Here is a 15,662-nt window from a genome sequence, read left to right on the forward strand (position 1 = left end):
CAACAATAACTCATGGGTACCACAGATCACTTTGCCAAAGTTCTCTGCCAAAGTTGAGCACGTGAAGCTTGCAGCTCCCACTACATCGCTCTGACCAAGAAAGGTAAAAGAATAGCAAAGAAACAGCACTAACAAAGTTTAGACACATAAATTTTGAAGGTCTAGCTACCATATTATTACCCACAAGGGTAAAGGAACAGTACCACTGCTGGATAATTGGAAAGTCCCTGTGTGTCAACCTCTGTGCTTCGTGGCAAGGTAGACTAGCAAACATGCCCAACCTTTACTCACATTCGAGAAAACAGTCCCAACAAGATTGCTTGCTCCAAAATCGAAGAGGCACCGTCCTCCGAATCTCGAGAGCCAGACTCCCAACATGACTACTTTCTCAAAATCGAAGAGAGGGTAAAGGAACAGTACCATTGCTGGATAATTGGAAAGTCCCTGTGTGTCAACCTTTGTGCTTCGTGGCAAGGTAGACTAGCAAACATGTCCAACCTTTACTCACATTCGAGACAACACTCCCAACAAGATTGCTTGCTCCAAAATCGAAGAGGCACCGCCTTCCGAATCTCGAGAGCCAGACTCCCAACATGATTACTTCCTCAAAAATCGAAGAGACACTGCTCTCCGAATCTCGAGAGTCAGACCCCCAGCATGATTGCTTTCTCAAAAATCGAAGAGGCATCGTTCTCCGAATCTCGAGAGCCAGATACCACAGACCACTTTTTCAAAGTGCTCTGACAGAGTTAAAACATGTGAAACTGGCAGCTCCCACTACCGTGCTATGACCAAGCAGGGTAAAGGAATAGCATTACTACTTGTTGTTAGGGAGACTCCTATATATGTCGACCTCCATCCCCAACGGACAGGCAGACCTGCAAAAATGCTCAACCCTTCATCATATCTGAGAGGGCACTCCCAACAAAGCCTTTCGAAATATTCAGCTTTCTTTCCCCCCGATAATACCTCTGCAAACAAGCTATACTAGAGCAAGAATATCTCATATCATCAGGGTTAAAAGCAAGAGTATCCCATATCATGCTTTTTCCCTATTTTTTCTTTTGGCCTTGTTTTTACCTGCAAGACAAGGAGAAAGAGAGCAATCAGTCAGCACTTGGAATCAAGCTTCCAGCCAGGAACTGACTGCCTGGAACCCCTTACCTGATTACTTACCTGGCATTGCTCTCGAGTACTCATCTTCATCATCTTATGTTTCCAGGGAAGATTCCGCATCTGCTTGAGGAACAGATAGGGCAAGTGCGAAGGATACAAGGAAGCATGTGGAGACAAGCGTAACAGCACACGTGCCGATACATCCATTACTCTGTCAAAAGCAAAAGTATCCCATATCAGCAGGGTGGAACGTACTCTAGATTTGATGGACTTGTTTTGACCCTCAAATTCTTCAGTCGGCCTTATACTCTGGAGGAAACCAGAAAACCCTCCAGCTCAGTTCAAGAATAAGCCTGTGGAAAGTTACTTCTTCAAAAGCAAAAGTATCTCATATCATCTCTTCTCATTTTTCTTCTCTTTATCCTTCATGCTGCTGCAAGATGGGGAGAAGGTGAACAATCAGTCGGAGCTCTGATTGCTTACCTTGTCTGTCACCTCTTTCAGCAGACCCCCTAGCTCGGCGACTTGGGGGACTCCTACTACATGGTTTGTATCGCGCTTGACCAAGCCTGAAACTACAAGTAAGCTTCAAGTGAAATTGATACATTACCTTGTGCATCTCCACCAGTTAAAGATACCACCCCTGGATGGAGGAAGAGTACTTCCAGAGAAGATGCCACATCTACCTATGAGACAGATAAGGCAAGTCAAGACGACACCACACTCCGATACTTAGAAGTTTCGTGATTACGAGATCATTCTCCCACAATATTTCCTAATGTCATTTGTACTAAATCATTCACTCGTACTCACTAAAGGAGAGCTTGAACCTATGTACTTGTGTAAACCCTTCACAATTAATGAGAACTCTTCTATTCCGTGGACGTAGCCAATCTGGGTGAACCACGTACATCTTGTGTTTGCTTTCCTATCTCTATCCATTTATATACTTATCCACACTAATGACCGGAGCAATCTAGCGAAGATCACAAAAAGCGACCGTTTTCGTTACCTAGGATCTATCTTGCAAGAGAACGGAGAATTAGATGGAGATCTCAACCATAGAATACGAGCTGGATGGAAAGAGTGCATCCGGCGGGTTGTGTGACCGTCGTAGGCCACTGAAGCTCAAGGAAAAATTTTATAGGACGGCAATAAGGCCAGCGATGTTGTATGGCAGAGAATGTTGGGTGGGAAGCATCAACACGTACACAAAATGGGTGTAGCGGAGATGAGGATGCTTCGTGGGATGTGTGGGCACACGAGAAAGGATAAGATTGGGAATGAGGATATCCGAGGTAAAGTAGGAGTAGCCGAAATTGTAGGAAAGATGAGAGAAAATCGGCTCTGGTGATTTGGACATGTGCAAAGAAGGCCGACTGACGCTCCGGTTCGAAGATGTGACTACGGGACAGAGGTTCAGGGCCGAAGGGGTAGAGGAAGACCTAGGAAAACTTTGGAAGAGACTCTAAGAAAAGACTTAGAGTACTTGGATCTAACGGAGGGCATGACACAAAACCGAGCGCAATGGCGTTCTAGGATTCATATAGCCGACCCCACTTAATGGGAAAAGGCTTTGTTGTTGTTGTTGTTGTTGTTGTTGTGGATATCATATATAAGCATGTTTGCTAGTGTTGTGTTGATATCATGAATATGTACCATTGCATAAATTGACTCAAGGGAAGGTACGGCCTCATCAGGTTAATTAGGGGAGACATATGATCATCTTTGGTGACTTGTTTAAATATCATGCACACTTACAGTTACTATAAGTTCAGGATTAATCATTAAGCACACATTTTACTGTGTTTGTTGAGTGCTATTTTCTCTCACCAATAATAACATGGAGTCGTGCACACATAAAGGATAATCACAATTGCTCAATGTACATGTTATTTTTAATGGCTATTTATCTCCAATTTAATCATCGCCATAATATTTATTTGTTATGCTCCCTGGTTGTCCGACACAAAAGCTATATGATAAATTACATTTCCTAAACTTTCTTTACACACCAAAAATAAAAAGCATACATTAAAGAATTATTTTATGGTGAATTTATCCGTTGACACATATATGCACAAAAGTTTTTCCAAACCCTTTACCTATTCTGACTAAAGTATGACATGATATGACTGACACATTTGTTTTTCAAATGAGTTGAAATTTGGATATTTCATCTTGTATGCGTGTACGTATACGCTGTAAATTTCGTGGTCATTGGGCTAATCATTTTATTTTTGGCATTTTTATTAGTAACTAGTGTTTAATTAAGGTTTCATCTTGGCGGTTTTTTCGGTTCACTTCAGATAAATGTTTTAAACTATTAGTAACCAGTCTAGGGCCGGGATTCTTTTCAAATTCCCAACTGATACAGGAGATTGGATTTATGCCACAACAGCAGCAGCAGCAGCAGCAGCGTACAAGAAAATATGATGAGGAGACTTGAAAGATGCTTGTGTTTTACTTCTTGGTTTGACATGCATTTTATAATCAGAAATGACTTCCGCACACTTTTTTCTGAAGAAACAAAACCGAGGAAAGAAAAAGGGCTAGGTATCGGAATGGAGATTGAACGGAATTACAGACCAATCTACTGTGTCTGTCCTTGTTTAATTGCCTTCCTCCATCCAAATTATTACAATAGGAAAAAAAAATAACGTTTGTTCTCTTATAGCAATAATGTGCATCAGGACCTAAGAGATTTACATAGTTTCCGGATTCGATACCTAAGGATGATGAATTTGAGACTTGTACCTGGAAGTCCCTGAAAAAGAATGTTATAATATGCAACCATTTGAATCTGTAGAGAATATTTATAGAGAACTTAGTCACGACACACCACTGGTATTTATATATAGTGCACTCTCTTTATATCAATCCTACTTGGGTCTCCGCTTCGCCGATTTGGACGTAGATGCCTCAGAACTTGTCTTTGAAGAACTGGTGCTCCCTTGTGAATCTTGTAGAGCTTGCTCCAACACCTCTACCACCTGACTCATTGTTGGCCGTTCCTTTGCGTTCTTGTTCAGACAGCTATCGGCCAACTTGGCAACATTCCGAGCTGCAGTAAGAGAGTACTGGTCTCTCAGTAGGGGATCTATTATCATGCTGAACCTTTTACTGTCAGCAGGGAACTGTCTAACCCAGTAAAGAAGCTTCTGTTCTGCTGTAGGGCGGTTCTTGTCTAAGACACGCCTGCCTGTTAGGATCTCGTACAGCACCACACCAAAACTCCACAAGTCACTACTAGTTGAGAGATGGCCCGTTTCAATATATTCTGGGGCTGCGTATCCGTAAGTCCCCACCACCTGATGGATACAATATCAAATACAATATGCATAAGTGATAAATCTTGAACAGATACAGACAATTAAATTTCAACAGCAAATCCCAATGTTTCTTTAGAGCACACAGCGCACTTCAAAGAAGATTTGGCCAACCTTTGAAGGGGAAACCAAGACAGCGTGTGGACAATGGGACTGTAGAGGGGGAATTCATTTAAAATGGACGGACACAGTCACGTCGCATGTGTGAACTTAATAATAATGGGACTAGACTACCAAATTGAATGCCTGTCGAATATAATCATAGACAACAAGTCCCCTCTACAGGGGTCGGTCCCCATGAGACTAGAATGGACCAGTCCCAATCCTGTCTGATGTTCCAAACGAGGCACAAGAGAATTCCATCAGTAAGTTCAAGACCAAAATTCAAATGAAACTAAGGTGCAAATAACTTGTGTCACGTCTTGAAAAAAACTGGGACTATACTATGAAATGTACTGAGACGGCTAACTTGGGTGGAACTAGCGATGTTTTTGACCTTATATGTCATACGAGTGACAGGATAAGCTGCTAATGCAACCTATAAATATGCCACTATATATGTAGCTGGTATAGCATGGCCCAGAATTAAGAGGGTCAGTTTTGGGACTCTAGCCCCCCATTTTACACAAAAAGGGAAGCACACACGAATAAATTGTCTATGACTACTCTACTTACCGAGGTTGATACATGACTACGGTCATCCGTTGGTCCTTCTCTAGCAAGCCCGAAGTCTGAGAGCTTTGGCCTAAATTCTTCATCCAATAGCACATTTGAGGATTTGAAATCTCGAAATATTACCTGTCCATATAATGCAATACAGCGTGGTTCAATACATATATGAATAAGAACTTATCTTCTAAAAAGTACAAAATCACCGTGTGACCGGTCAGCAAGTGTATCCTATGAATCTACACACAAATTCTGCAGCATTTGGATTGCCACAAGTAAAATCAGAAGACGAGGATTTTTATTTCTTCAAGCTTACAAGTGAAGCTGAACTTACCTCTGTAACACCGTAACACCACCATCATCAAAGAATAGAAAACATCTGCACACTTTCTAGTGGTGACACTTTTTTGTTTCCCCTGAAACGACTCAAATCTAGCAGTAAATTTTCTTGGTTTTCATTTAACAGCAATAGTCCACACTACATGTTTTCGACACATTTTTATAGCGATGGTCATTTTCATTTCCTCTAAAACAACTTGAATCTAACAGCACATTTATTGGTTTTAATTTACAAGGACTAGTTTCATATTTTCTATAACTCTACCAAACTTGTGGCAATCACAGGAGTGGCACATACCCTTTTTTAAGTTTCGGAAGCAGAGACAACAGCTTGTAAGTAGAAAAGAAGAAGAAACAAAAAATATCGCTTAACATCAAATAATTGGAACATCAAAACACAGTCCAAATCCCTGATCGATTAAATTAACATAGTCGAAACCAAAAAGTTGACAAAGAGGAACCCTATGTCCAAACAATGTCGAAGTTATAGTCAAATCAGATAAAACGAAGAGAATGTATATGGACCTGGACTTCGAGTCCCATGTGCAGATAAGCCAATCCTTGAGCAGCACCAAGCATAATCTGTAATCTTGTTATCCAAGGCAATGTGGGCAAAGCCCTGTTGAAAAGATGGTCTTCTAAGCTTCTATTAGGCACAAATTCATACACCAACAACCGTTGTATCCTTCTTTCTCCATCTACAGAACAGTAACCTAAAAGTTTTACCAGATTTGGGTGCTCTACGACGCCAAGAAATTGAACTTCCGCAAGCCATTCTTTATGACCCTGTTTGAGAAAAGTTCATAACCAGAAGTTAAACAAAATGTGAGAGAAATATAAAAGGCTGTTAAATGTAACGTGCGAAAAATATGATAACCAGAAAGAGCCTTGTTAAGCAAAGTGTCGACTGTCGACTACCTGACGCACTCGCCCTCGTCCTTTATACGGACTTGGGATTGGCAGCGTCAGATAAAATTGTTCAGCCGGAGTTAAAATAAGGGGAGGGGAGTTTCGAACACGGGATGGAAGTGCAATATAAAGATCACATATCATACCATTCAATGAAATGCAATGCAAACCATCACAATCAATTGGAGTGGAAAATTTTGAAGAAAATTATATTTAATTAAGGAAAATATTTTTAGAACCTGTAAACTCTGAGGGTTTAACTTCTTGATGGCAACCAAAATCGGACTACCCCTTTCTCCATCGGCAGGCCTGATTGTTCCTTTATAAACACTCCCAAAACCTCCTTCCCCGAGCTTAAGCAACCTGTTGAAACCATTTGTTGCTTCCCGCAGCTCTTGGAGGGAGAAAACTCTCAAATTGTGCTCCTTTTCTCTGTACAATTCTGGTATGCTCTTCGGAGATGGCACTGAACTCGAAGATTTCGTTGTGCGATCCAAAACCGGATTGCTTCTGTTTCTCAATTCTGGAGCGGATTGTGATCCTTCTCTTTTGCTCTTGCATTTTTCCTTGAAATAAAAGAAACACCTCATTTCTTTATTCCTTCTGTTGCAAGGTCTAAACAAAATCAGCGGCCTCAAGAGCTCAAATCAAATGGGATATGTGGAGTTGTAAAAGTGGTAACTTGGATTCATTGAAAGAAGAAAGAGAACACCCAATTGGAATATATATATAAAAAAATTATATATATGTGTATGTATATATATATATATAGAGAGAGAGAGAGAGAGAGAGAGAGAGAGAGAGAGAGAGAGTTGGAGAAGAAGACGGGAGGGGAGACTAGTAGAAAGAAAGGTCAAAGAAACGGGAGAATTGAAGTGTGGAGACCCAGATGGGAAATCGTAGGAAATGAAGCAAATAAAAGAAAACCCAGTTGGAAATTGGAAAACGATAGAAACTCAAATCAGAATTTGAATTGAAAGGTGTGGATGGATAGAAATCAAAAGAGAAAGTTGTGAGAATGAATCAATTGTGGGTCTCAAATATCCTAGTTTTAGAGAGAGAGAGAGAGAGAGAGAGAGAGAGAGGGACGTGTTCGAAACGAAAACTGTACCAACGACGGAGAAAGAAGGAAGGATGAAGGGGACAGCCGGACAGGACTAAAACAGGGCCAGATTACTTTTCAACTACCAAGTACCAAGTACCAAGTACCAACGCGCAAGAGATTGAAGGTTGTGTGTTTGTTTCCCGTTCCCTCCTCGTTCCCTCCATTCCCATTGCGGTCAATAGTATGCGGCACTCGGAAAGAATACCGTGTTCTTGTACGACCCCTTGACTTTTGGACTCCCCTCTAATTTTCTTGGTTTAATTCAACTCAACTCGGCACAACGGATAAGGATTATCTCCTCTATTATTATCATCTTCTTCCCTCACTCTTCTTTCAGATTATTTTTTGTCTTTTTTTTTTTTTGCTATTAAAAAATTATCACAAAACAATAACTTGATTTAACCGTAACCGTTTAAATAGAATAAAGATGAAAGAAAAAGATTTAAGACTGGAAGAAAATCCTCTTACTTCCAACATCAGAAACAGTAACTTGACCACTAATTATTCTTAATTAATGATACTTAATTACGAAGTATGAAATAGGTTGTCTTGGTTTAATTAATTAATGTTTAATCTTGTCCAGAAGTCGCATGTGGATGTGGTTTGCTTCCTGTCCTGCGCGGATATGAAACAGTAATGCTGATGGGGTTTTATTGTGACAGCTGTCAGTTGGTAGCAGACCTGCTCGTTACGTATGCATCAAGCAATTGTAGTCAGCCTGCGTGCGTCATGACTCACGACGGAGGGCAAATAATAACAAAATTTTTACTTTGGGCAGCATTTTTATTGACCGCAATAAAATATGGTTTGGTTTTTATACATTTAATTATTTATCATGCATAATTTTATAGTGTCAAAATAATTAGATGTATAGTAAATATATATGGTAGTGAATAAAAATGTTCTATTTACGGGCGTTTGGTGTTTAGATTGTTTGACCATTGAGCTTTCATATCTAAAATAACTTATTCTGATACTATAAAGTAAGTTAAGATTGTAATATAAAATTAAAGGAAATTTTATTTGAACTTATATAATATCTTTCTACAACCAACTTAAATTTTAAATATGAAATGTCAATATTATCCTATTGTATAATTATTATCAAGTACAAGCTGCAATTAACAATAAAAATAAGATTTATCAATAAACTCACACCTATTAATCAAACCCTAACAAAAAAAATGGCAGCACCCTAATACAAATCATGTTACTAAAAATTGATCAACATTACAGTTTTTATGTTTATGTTCATGGTTCTTTCTCTTACACAAAAAATGACTATCCAATGCAAATGAACAAGAAGTTTTCTCACCAAATAGAGTTGCTCTTAACTAGATTTTCTATCTTCCTTCGAATTGCTTCTCATGTATTTAGTTGACTTCTAAGTTTTCTGATTTCAAACAGATACAATTTGCTTAACCTTAGTGGATCAATTCCACCGTTGAGGTATATATCATTAAATCCTTCTAGGGTATAGACTTCTTGGTCTCCTAAAATGTTGGCCCTACATAATATCTTATAATTTCATAGTTTTAGTCAGAATTGAATTTTCGTTAAAAAAACAAAGTCAGAATTGCATTTAATTTTTATGACTTCAAAACCTCTCAAAGTATAATGGAAGAAGAACAATCTTTGCAACTTTTTTCCTCCAGAACTTATTATTCAAGACTAGAATGTTCGAAATGATGCTTCTCTCTTAGCTCCTATTATTTTGTTTCATGGTACTACAGATTACTCCATACAATTAGATGTCAAGTATGCGTTTCCCCATGAATGATGTATTTGATTACCAGTAGTTATTTCTTAATGGAAATAGTGTGAATCTATATATTTGGTGCAAAGCAACCTAAAATTTACCAGAGTAACACTATAAAGGAATCAAAAGCAACTGTTGGAAAATGAGAGAACGTACAAGGAGAGAATGCTTTGATTTTGATTTGTTAATTTTCAAATGGGTGCAAATACAATTTACATATTGAATTGGGTTTGTGAGGGTAGTTTAGGTAGCAAATTGGTGAGGGTAGTTTAGGTAGTAAATTTAGGTTTAAAGAGATATTAATAGTTTAATTAAAACTAATATGGGTGTAAATAGTAAGTTGGGTGTTGAAAGATGTTATATGGGTTCAAATAAAATTTCCTTAAAATTAATTAGCAATATAGAGAATAGATTAACTACAGTTAAACCTATACAAAAGAATTCAATGTTGAACTTACTCTCAACATAAACATTTAAACTTTCATGTACACTTAAAGTATGGTTTTTCTGCATGTCGTTTGATATCTTGATGGATAAGGTGTTCGGTTTTCACTAATGTATCACGGGTTCCAAACTTCTTTTTAAAATTATTGTAATAATTTAGAACCCCCACTATTCCCTTTATATTAATAAAAATATGGGTTTTTTTATAGGGAACTTTAACGAAAAGCTCCCGGTACTGTTCACTTTAACGAAAAACCACATTTTTACACTAAAAAGTCAATCCTGGTACTATTCACTTTACCCTTTATTTTGTCCTTATCATTAAAACTCAAAGTTTTCAAGCCCTTTTCATTAGTTTTCCTTTTTTTATATTGTTTTTCTTACGTTGTTTACTAGGTCAAAATCCATATATTTGAGACAACTTTTGGATTTTTTAATAAATTTATATTGGAGCTAGGTTTTGATAGGAATAATTAAACACCATATCCAACCATCATATTCTTTTTATGAGTAATTACATTACGTACAGGATTAAGTACAGATAACTACTCAATTTATTGGGGTAATTCTAAATTAGTTTCAATATTTTAAAATATTCCAAATAAATATTTAACGTTTTAAAAATTAGAAATCTATTATGTCATTGACGTTAAGTAATGACTTTACCAACATTAAGTGTCATGAAGTTTCTAGTATTAAATGATAAGGTAACAATACTACAGTTAGTTTCTACAATCATCATCTTTGAAGCTTTAATTCCTTAAATTGACTATTTTTAGCTAAGTTGAGCCGTAAATTTGCTTATCTAAACTACCCCAATTTCGAGATTCAAAGCTCTATAGATCACTTGAGAATAAAAATCTTGTTAAGTACCAAGTTTAATGTTTGGCTTCCCTTGTCAAAAATTGTAAATGTTACCACACATGCTCATAATTTTAGAGTTAGGATACAATGCTGATCTAGGATTTGTGACAACTCATCCCTAATTTTATGTTGTTATTAATTTTTAAATGAATGAATTGACGAAAATGCCCTAGAGGCTAGATTGTTGACTTTTGTTGACCACCTTTCGTGATGTGTACGAGTTATTATTGATTGACCACGATCGCATAAGCGTAATCCGAATTGAAACCTGAGTTACGATAGGGGTTTTACGGAACTATAAATCCAAAAAGTACTTTTGTAAAGATTACTATTTATTATTTTATATAATTCTCATAATTATTATTTTATAATTTTAATATTATTTTGTGAGAAATGAGGGAAGGGAGAGTAATGGACGGAGGAAAAAAGGGAGAAAGCAGAAGGGGTTGCTGCCCAATTGGTGGAGAGAAAATGAGGGTGGATGGACCAACCAGAAGATGGAGGTGAGGAGATGACCAATGGGAGAGGAGAAAAAGAAGGGGAAAGGAGAGAGTGAGGTAGTACTGGATCTCTCTGACCCGGTTTCTCCCCACCGACCTGACACGGTTCCCAGACACCCCGACGCTGATTCAGCCATTTTCCCTGCGAAATGACCGTCCCCACTACCCAAAACCAACTCCACGCCACCCTAAACCCGAAGGTTTTTCATCTTGGTTTCATAAGGATAGCATCGGTGGCGCCCCGGGGGGAGATCGGCGGAGATCCGCCATTTCTGAAGGCAATTCCTTTGATCACCACCACCACTAGCCTTCCCTTAAGCCTAGGAACAAACCCCAAACAAGTTTGGAGGCGGCGGAGCTTCGGATTGACGAATCAAGAACACTTAAATTGGATTTGGCGGTTCAAGGACTATTTGGGGCCTTTCCTAGCCAAATTGGACTTGGCCACATGTATGAAACTTGCTCTACTCATTGAGATCTTCATTCCTATAAAATTTGAGAATTTTTTAAAATAGTTGAATTTTTCGGCAAGTTGGGGGTGACCGACCGCCGCGTGCAGCGGCGCGTGGACAGAGACACCACCTGACCTCCCTAGGCTAAAATTGGTGCCCTGATTCCATATTAGACATCTGATTGACGAAATTCCATTGTTTGGTTATATTTCCGTTAAGGGCCGCTACTTGGCTATAATATGATTCGACGATCCAACCATTGGATTGTCACCAAACTTTAATACGTAATAGTACATAATATTTAAGGATATTATCAACTGATGGATTGGGAATCTGACGTACGGATCTTCCCGAATGAGTTTTCTAAGTTTGTAAATCTAAACATTGGCTACCACTTAGTTTTAGCGATTGGCAGAGATCCAATCGTTGGATCATTTTGAAACTTTAGGATGTTGTTCTAGAAGCTTTTTGAAACTCTTGGGAAGTTACGGATCAGAAATCCGAGGTGCAGATCTTCTGAATCAAGTTACGTAGTGTTGTGGACCCTACCGTCGACCTTTGACCGACGGTTGACTTTTGGTCAATGGGTTACAAATCATTCTAAAACGTCCTTGGGGATGTGTTTTATGTAAGTTACATGTTCTATCGATAAGAATTCTGAGACGTGATTTGATAGTTGTTCTAGGCGACAATTGTTCGTGACGCCTCGATATTCGTGCTAAGGAGTTGTAGCGCAGACTTCAGGTGAATGGGTCTTTTCTTTTATATAGTATATACATAATTTTTAGTTTCCATTGATACATTGAAAGAGAATTTATTATGTATGCCTAGCTTAGACTAATGCTTATAAGAATTAGCGAAATAACGAAAAATTACAAAGTGATCATAAATCCTACAAGATGCACAAGTATGCGTATGTTTATTGATGCCATGATTATACCTACGGCTATGAATGATATTATGTCGATTAGAACTATCGAACCATTATGGCATAACTATATTTATGTTTTATGCTCATCGTTTGCTGCATCGGTGTTAATGCTCACCCAAGGCCAAGGCCAGGGCCAGTCTTTCACATGTATGTTCACATCTGCTCCGCATGCTCCCCTTGGATCCAAGTAGGTGCCAGTCATGTTGTACAAGTTGTAATAGGCAACTCCGACATCTTGTCGTACAGGTTACAATAGGCAACTCCGACTCATATGTGGCCACGAATAGCGTCAGTCTTCACATGATTATAACACTAGAACGTATATTATGATTACAACCAGTCATGTTGTACATGTTGCAATAGGCAACTCTGACATCTTGTCGTACAAGTTGCATTAGGAAACTCTGACTTGTGTGCTAGCATAGATTGATGAGCATCAGTCCAGTCGTACAAGTTGCATTAGGCGATTCTGACTCGTATGCTAGTATAGATTGATGATCACCTAATTTTATCATCCTACTGTTGAGATGTTATGATTGGCATATTTATGGCATTACTGTTGATTTGCATTTGATTTCATACTTATTCGTAGTATGATTTTCTGGAAACTATACAGGTTTTATAGCGAGGGGTTATAACGTTTTCAAAAGGTTTTTTTATTAAAACTTTATTTTTAGGCCTACTCACCCTTGTTTTGCTCCCCTCCAGGTTTTAGCAGCTCAACTTTCATATTGACGAGGATTCTTGGTAAATCTTGGTGTAGACAATTACCCCCAATGTTATAATTCTCACCCAATCTTACTGTACATCACGTGTGAAATGGGTTCATTCCCACTCACAGCTCACTCTTGTATTTAGGCACTTTTAGGTTTAAATTTATTCACATATTCCACCACACTACACTTGATGGCTTCGTCACCTTCCAGGTGTCGGCCAACACAGCTCGATTCGGAGTCCAAGTGGACATTCCGGGTCGGGGTGTGTCAAGATTTCTACTGGGATTGAACTTGTCAAAGCACCAACCTTCTACACTACAAAAGGTTTGAATGATACATTTGCATTTGCATATCAAGCTTATTTTCCCAGATTCCTTTTGTTTAGTGCAGTTGTCTAGTCAGAAATTTCTTCTGTTATCCAGTTGTCTAGGCATGCAAATTAAGACAGCCCACATGGGCCATCTAACATTTTTTTGCGAAAATAAATTTTCAACCCTAGATCTTTCCAATTGATTTTGCACTTGATACATGGCTTTTCTGGTCCTCTTTCTGTCAGAATATCAAGCCCTCTTTAAAAGCTAATCTAGGGTTTATTTGTTTTTGGGGTTTGAGATTGAAATAGTTTTTGAGAGCTTTATTTTCATCTCCATCTCTCAGATCTCCTAGGAGCATCAAGCATATTTTATGGGTAATGTTCTTTATTGAATATTTCTAAACCTATCTTTGAAATTAATTGCTTAAATTTGTTTTATATGCTCATTTGTTTTGGCTAGGATTTTACATTTTCATAAAAGAATTGATTTTAGCTTTGAATTACCTCTTGTGTTCTTCATTGAAACCCTAGCCATGAAAGTATGTTCATGCATCAAACACCCAGTCACTGCATATTAGGGTAGCATTGTCTGCATGATTTTGTTTTAATTTGGTGGTCAAGTTCTTCAGGTTTCAAATCTTTTAACTGATCCCATTTTTAGATTCTGGTCAGTTTCCTGTTTCAACTGTTTAACTGAAGAAACTGACTAGTCATTGATTCCAGATTGCACACTATCATCATTTGATATCATGTGCATTTGTTGGTATTGGTGTCGGTGCCACAAGGTGAAGAGTTCAGAATAAGCTGTCATTTTGTGAAGACTGGAGACAACACATTTTCTGTGCCATAAGGTGAAGAGCTCAAGAGGAGTTGCCACTTCATAAAAACCGAAGGAGTTTATCTCGTGTAAGGCAAAGTTGCACAAAGGTAAAACTGCTCCATAGATAGGGATTTAGGAATTGAGCTTGTGTAGTCTTTGTAATAATCTTGTTTACACTAGTGTTTTGGACTCAGTGGAGAGTCCCCGGTTTTTTAACCTAGAGGTGGGTTTTTCCGGCCAAAAACTTCTAGCATTCTTTGTCTCTTAAGCTTGTCCACATATCTTAATTACTTGCATATGTTTCATCCATCCTATGATCTATTATTTGATATGTGTTATAGACTAAGTTTACACTGCATATTATGAGCAATGAACTGAATTGTTGTTAACTAAGATAACTTGTAGTGAACTAAATTTGATTCGTAGATTTGCATTTGATTAACTAATGATGTAACAACCCATCCTGAAATAATTTTACGGATTTTGGAACGAAGGGTAATTTGGTAATTTCACTTGAGTTGGAAGATATTTTTAAAATGGTTGCTTTATGGATCTTATTTAGTGTGCCTTGTGGGAGCCACTTGGGGATTTTTGTCGAATTATTCCTTCTTACCCGTGATCCCCTCCCTTTTTTTTTTGATTTTATAGGAGCCTTCAAATGGGTGTTATAGGAGCCTACGGGCGATTGATATTTATATATGCCTTCGAGTGGGTGTTGTAGGAGCCTACGGGCGATTGATACTTATATGCCTTCGGGTGGGTGTTGTAAGAGCGTACGGGCGAATGAAGAGTTCTATATTGGTTATAGTGCCTACGGGCGGAAGATACTTATATTGGCTTTGGCCGGGGGTTGTAGTGCCTACGGGCAAAAGATATTTATATGGCTTCAGTCGGAAGAGTTCTATATGCCTTCGGGTAGGGGATGATACCACTACTAAGCACACTATATATAATATATGATTTATGAAGTTTTTATGGCATGCTAGGGTTTTCGGAAAAACCTTTTACTCATTATACTATGAGTTTACTAAACATGGGGCTTAGTACGTTAAAGATTAACTATTTTAGTATTACTTATATATCAACTTGGTCCACTCATGTTTTGTTTTGCGCCCCCCTCAGGACTTAGAATCGAGGCGTACAATCCCGGCATCAAGGCACTCCCGTATCGGCATCTTCGAGTCCTATCGGTGTAGGACCCATCTCTTTGTACATTCAATTTCAGACTTTGATTAGTTGAACGTATTGGTCAGTTAGGTTTTGTTCTTGCCAATGCACTTTATATCACTGACTAACTTGTAACTAATTGACTAGCTTATATGACTAGTTTACTGTGCAAAGTTAATTTTGCAGGATATTCTGTCTAGTACCCAATTTCAAATCTGCTTTAATAATT

At 38.3% G+C, this 15,662-nt stretch overlaps 1 protein-coding gene across 2 annotated transcripts; it reads right to left on the reverse strand.

Annotated features, from left to right (window-relative positions):
- Positions 1-3,687: 3,687 nt before the first annotated feature.
- Positions 3,688-7,741, reverse strand: LOC139195219 (probable serine/threonine-protein kinase PBL19). Of its 2 annotated transcripts, none has more exons than XM_070820357.1 (4): positions 6,602-7,741; positions 5,979-6,239; positions 5,121-5,243; positions 3,688-4,427 (listed from the first exon to the last, which is right to left on the reverse strand). In XM_070820357.1, the coding sequence occupies exons 1-4, from the start codon at positions 6,950-6,952 to the stop codon at positions 3,999-4,001; spliced, it is 1,164 nt and encodes a 387-aa protein (XP_070676458.1). In that variant the 5' UTR covers positions 6,953-7,741; the 3' UTR covers positions 3,688-3,998. The 2 variants fall into 2 exon arrangements, with proteins under 2 accessions (XP_070676458.1, XP_070676459.1); XM_070820358.1 differs by having other exon boundaries at positions 6,372-7,620.
- Positions 7,742-15,662: the final 7,921 nt, after the last annotated feature.

Source organism: Malus domestica, chromosome 04 (assembly GCF_042453785.1).
Source record: "Malus domestica chromosome 04, GDT2T_hap1".
Taxonomy (NCBI): Eukaryota; Viridiplantae; Streptophyta; class Magnoliopsida; order Rosales; family Rosaceae; genus Malus; species Malus domestica.

Coding starts and splice junctions, on each gene's coding strand:
- LOC139195219 (XM_070820357.1), bottom strand. CDS start 6,952: ATGAGGTGTTTCTTTTATTTCAAGGAAAAATGCAAGAGCAAAAGAGAA. Junction 5,244..5,978: donor ACATGGGACTCGAAGTCCAG/GTCCATATACAT, acceptor TTATATGGACAG/GTAATATTTCGAGATTTCAA. Junction 4,428..5,120: donor GTAGTCATGTATCAACCTCG/GTAAGTAGAGTA, acceptor TGTATCCATCAG/GTGGTGGGGACTTACGGATA.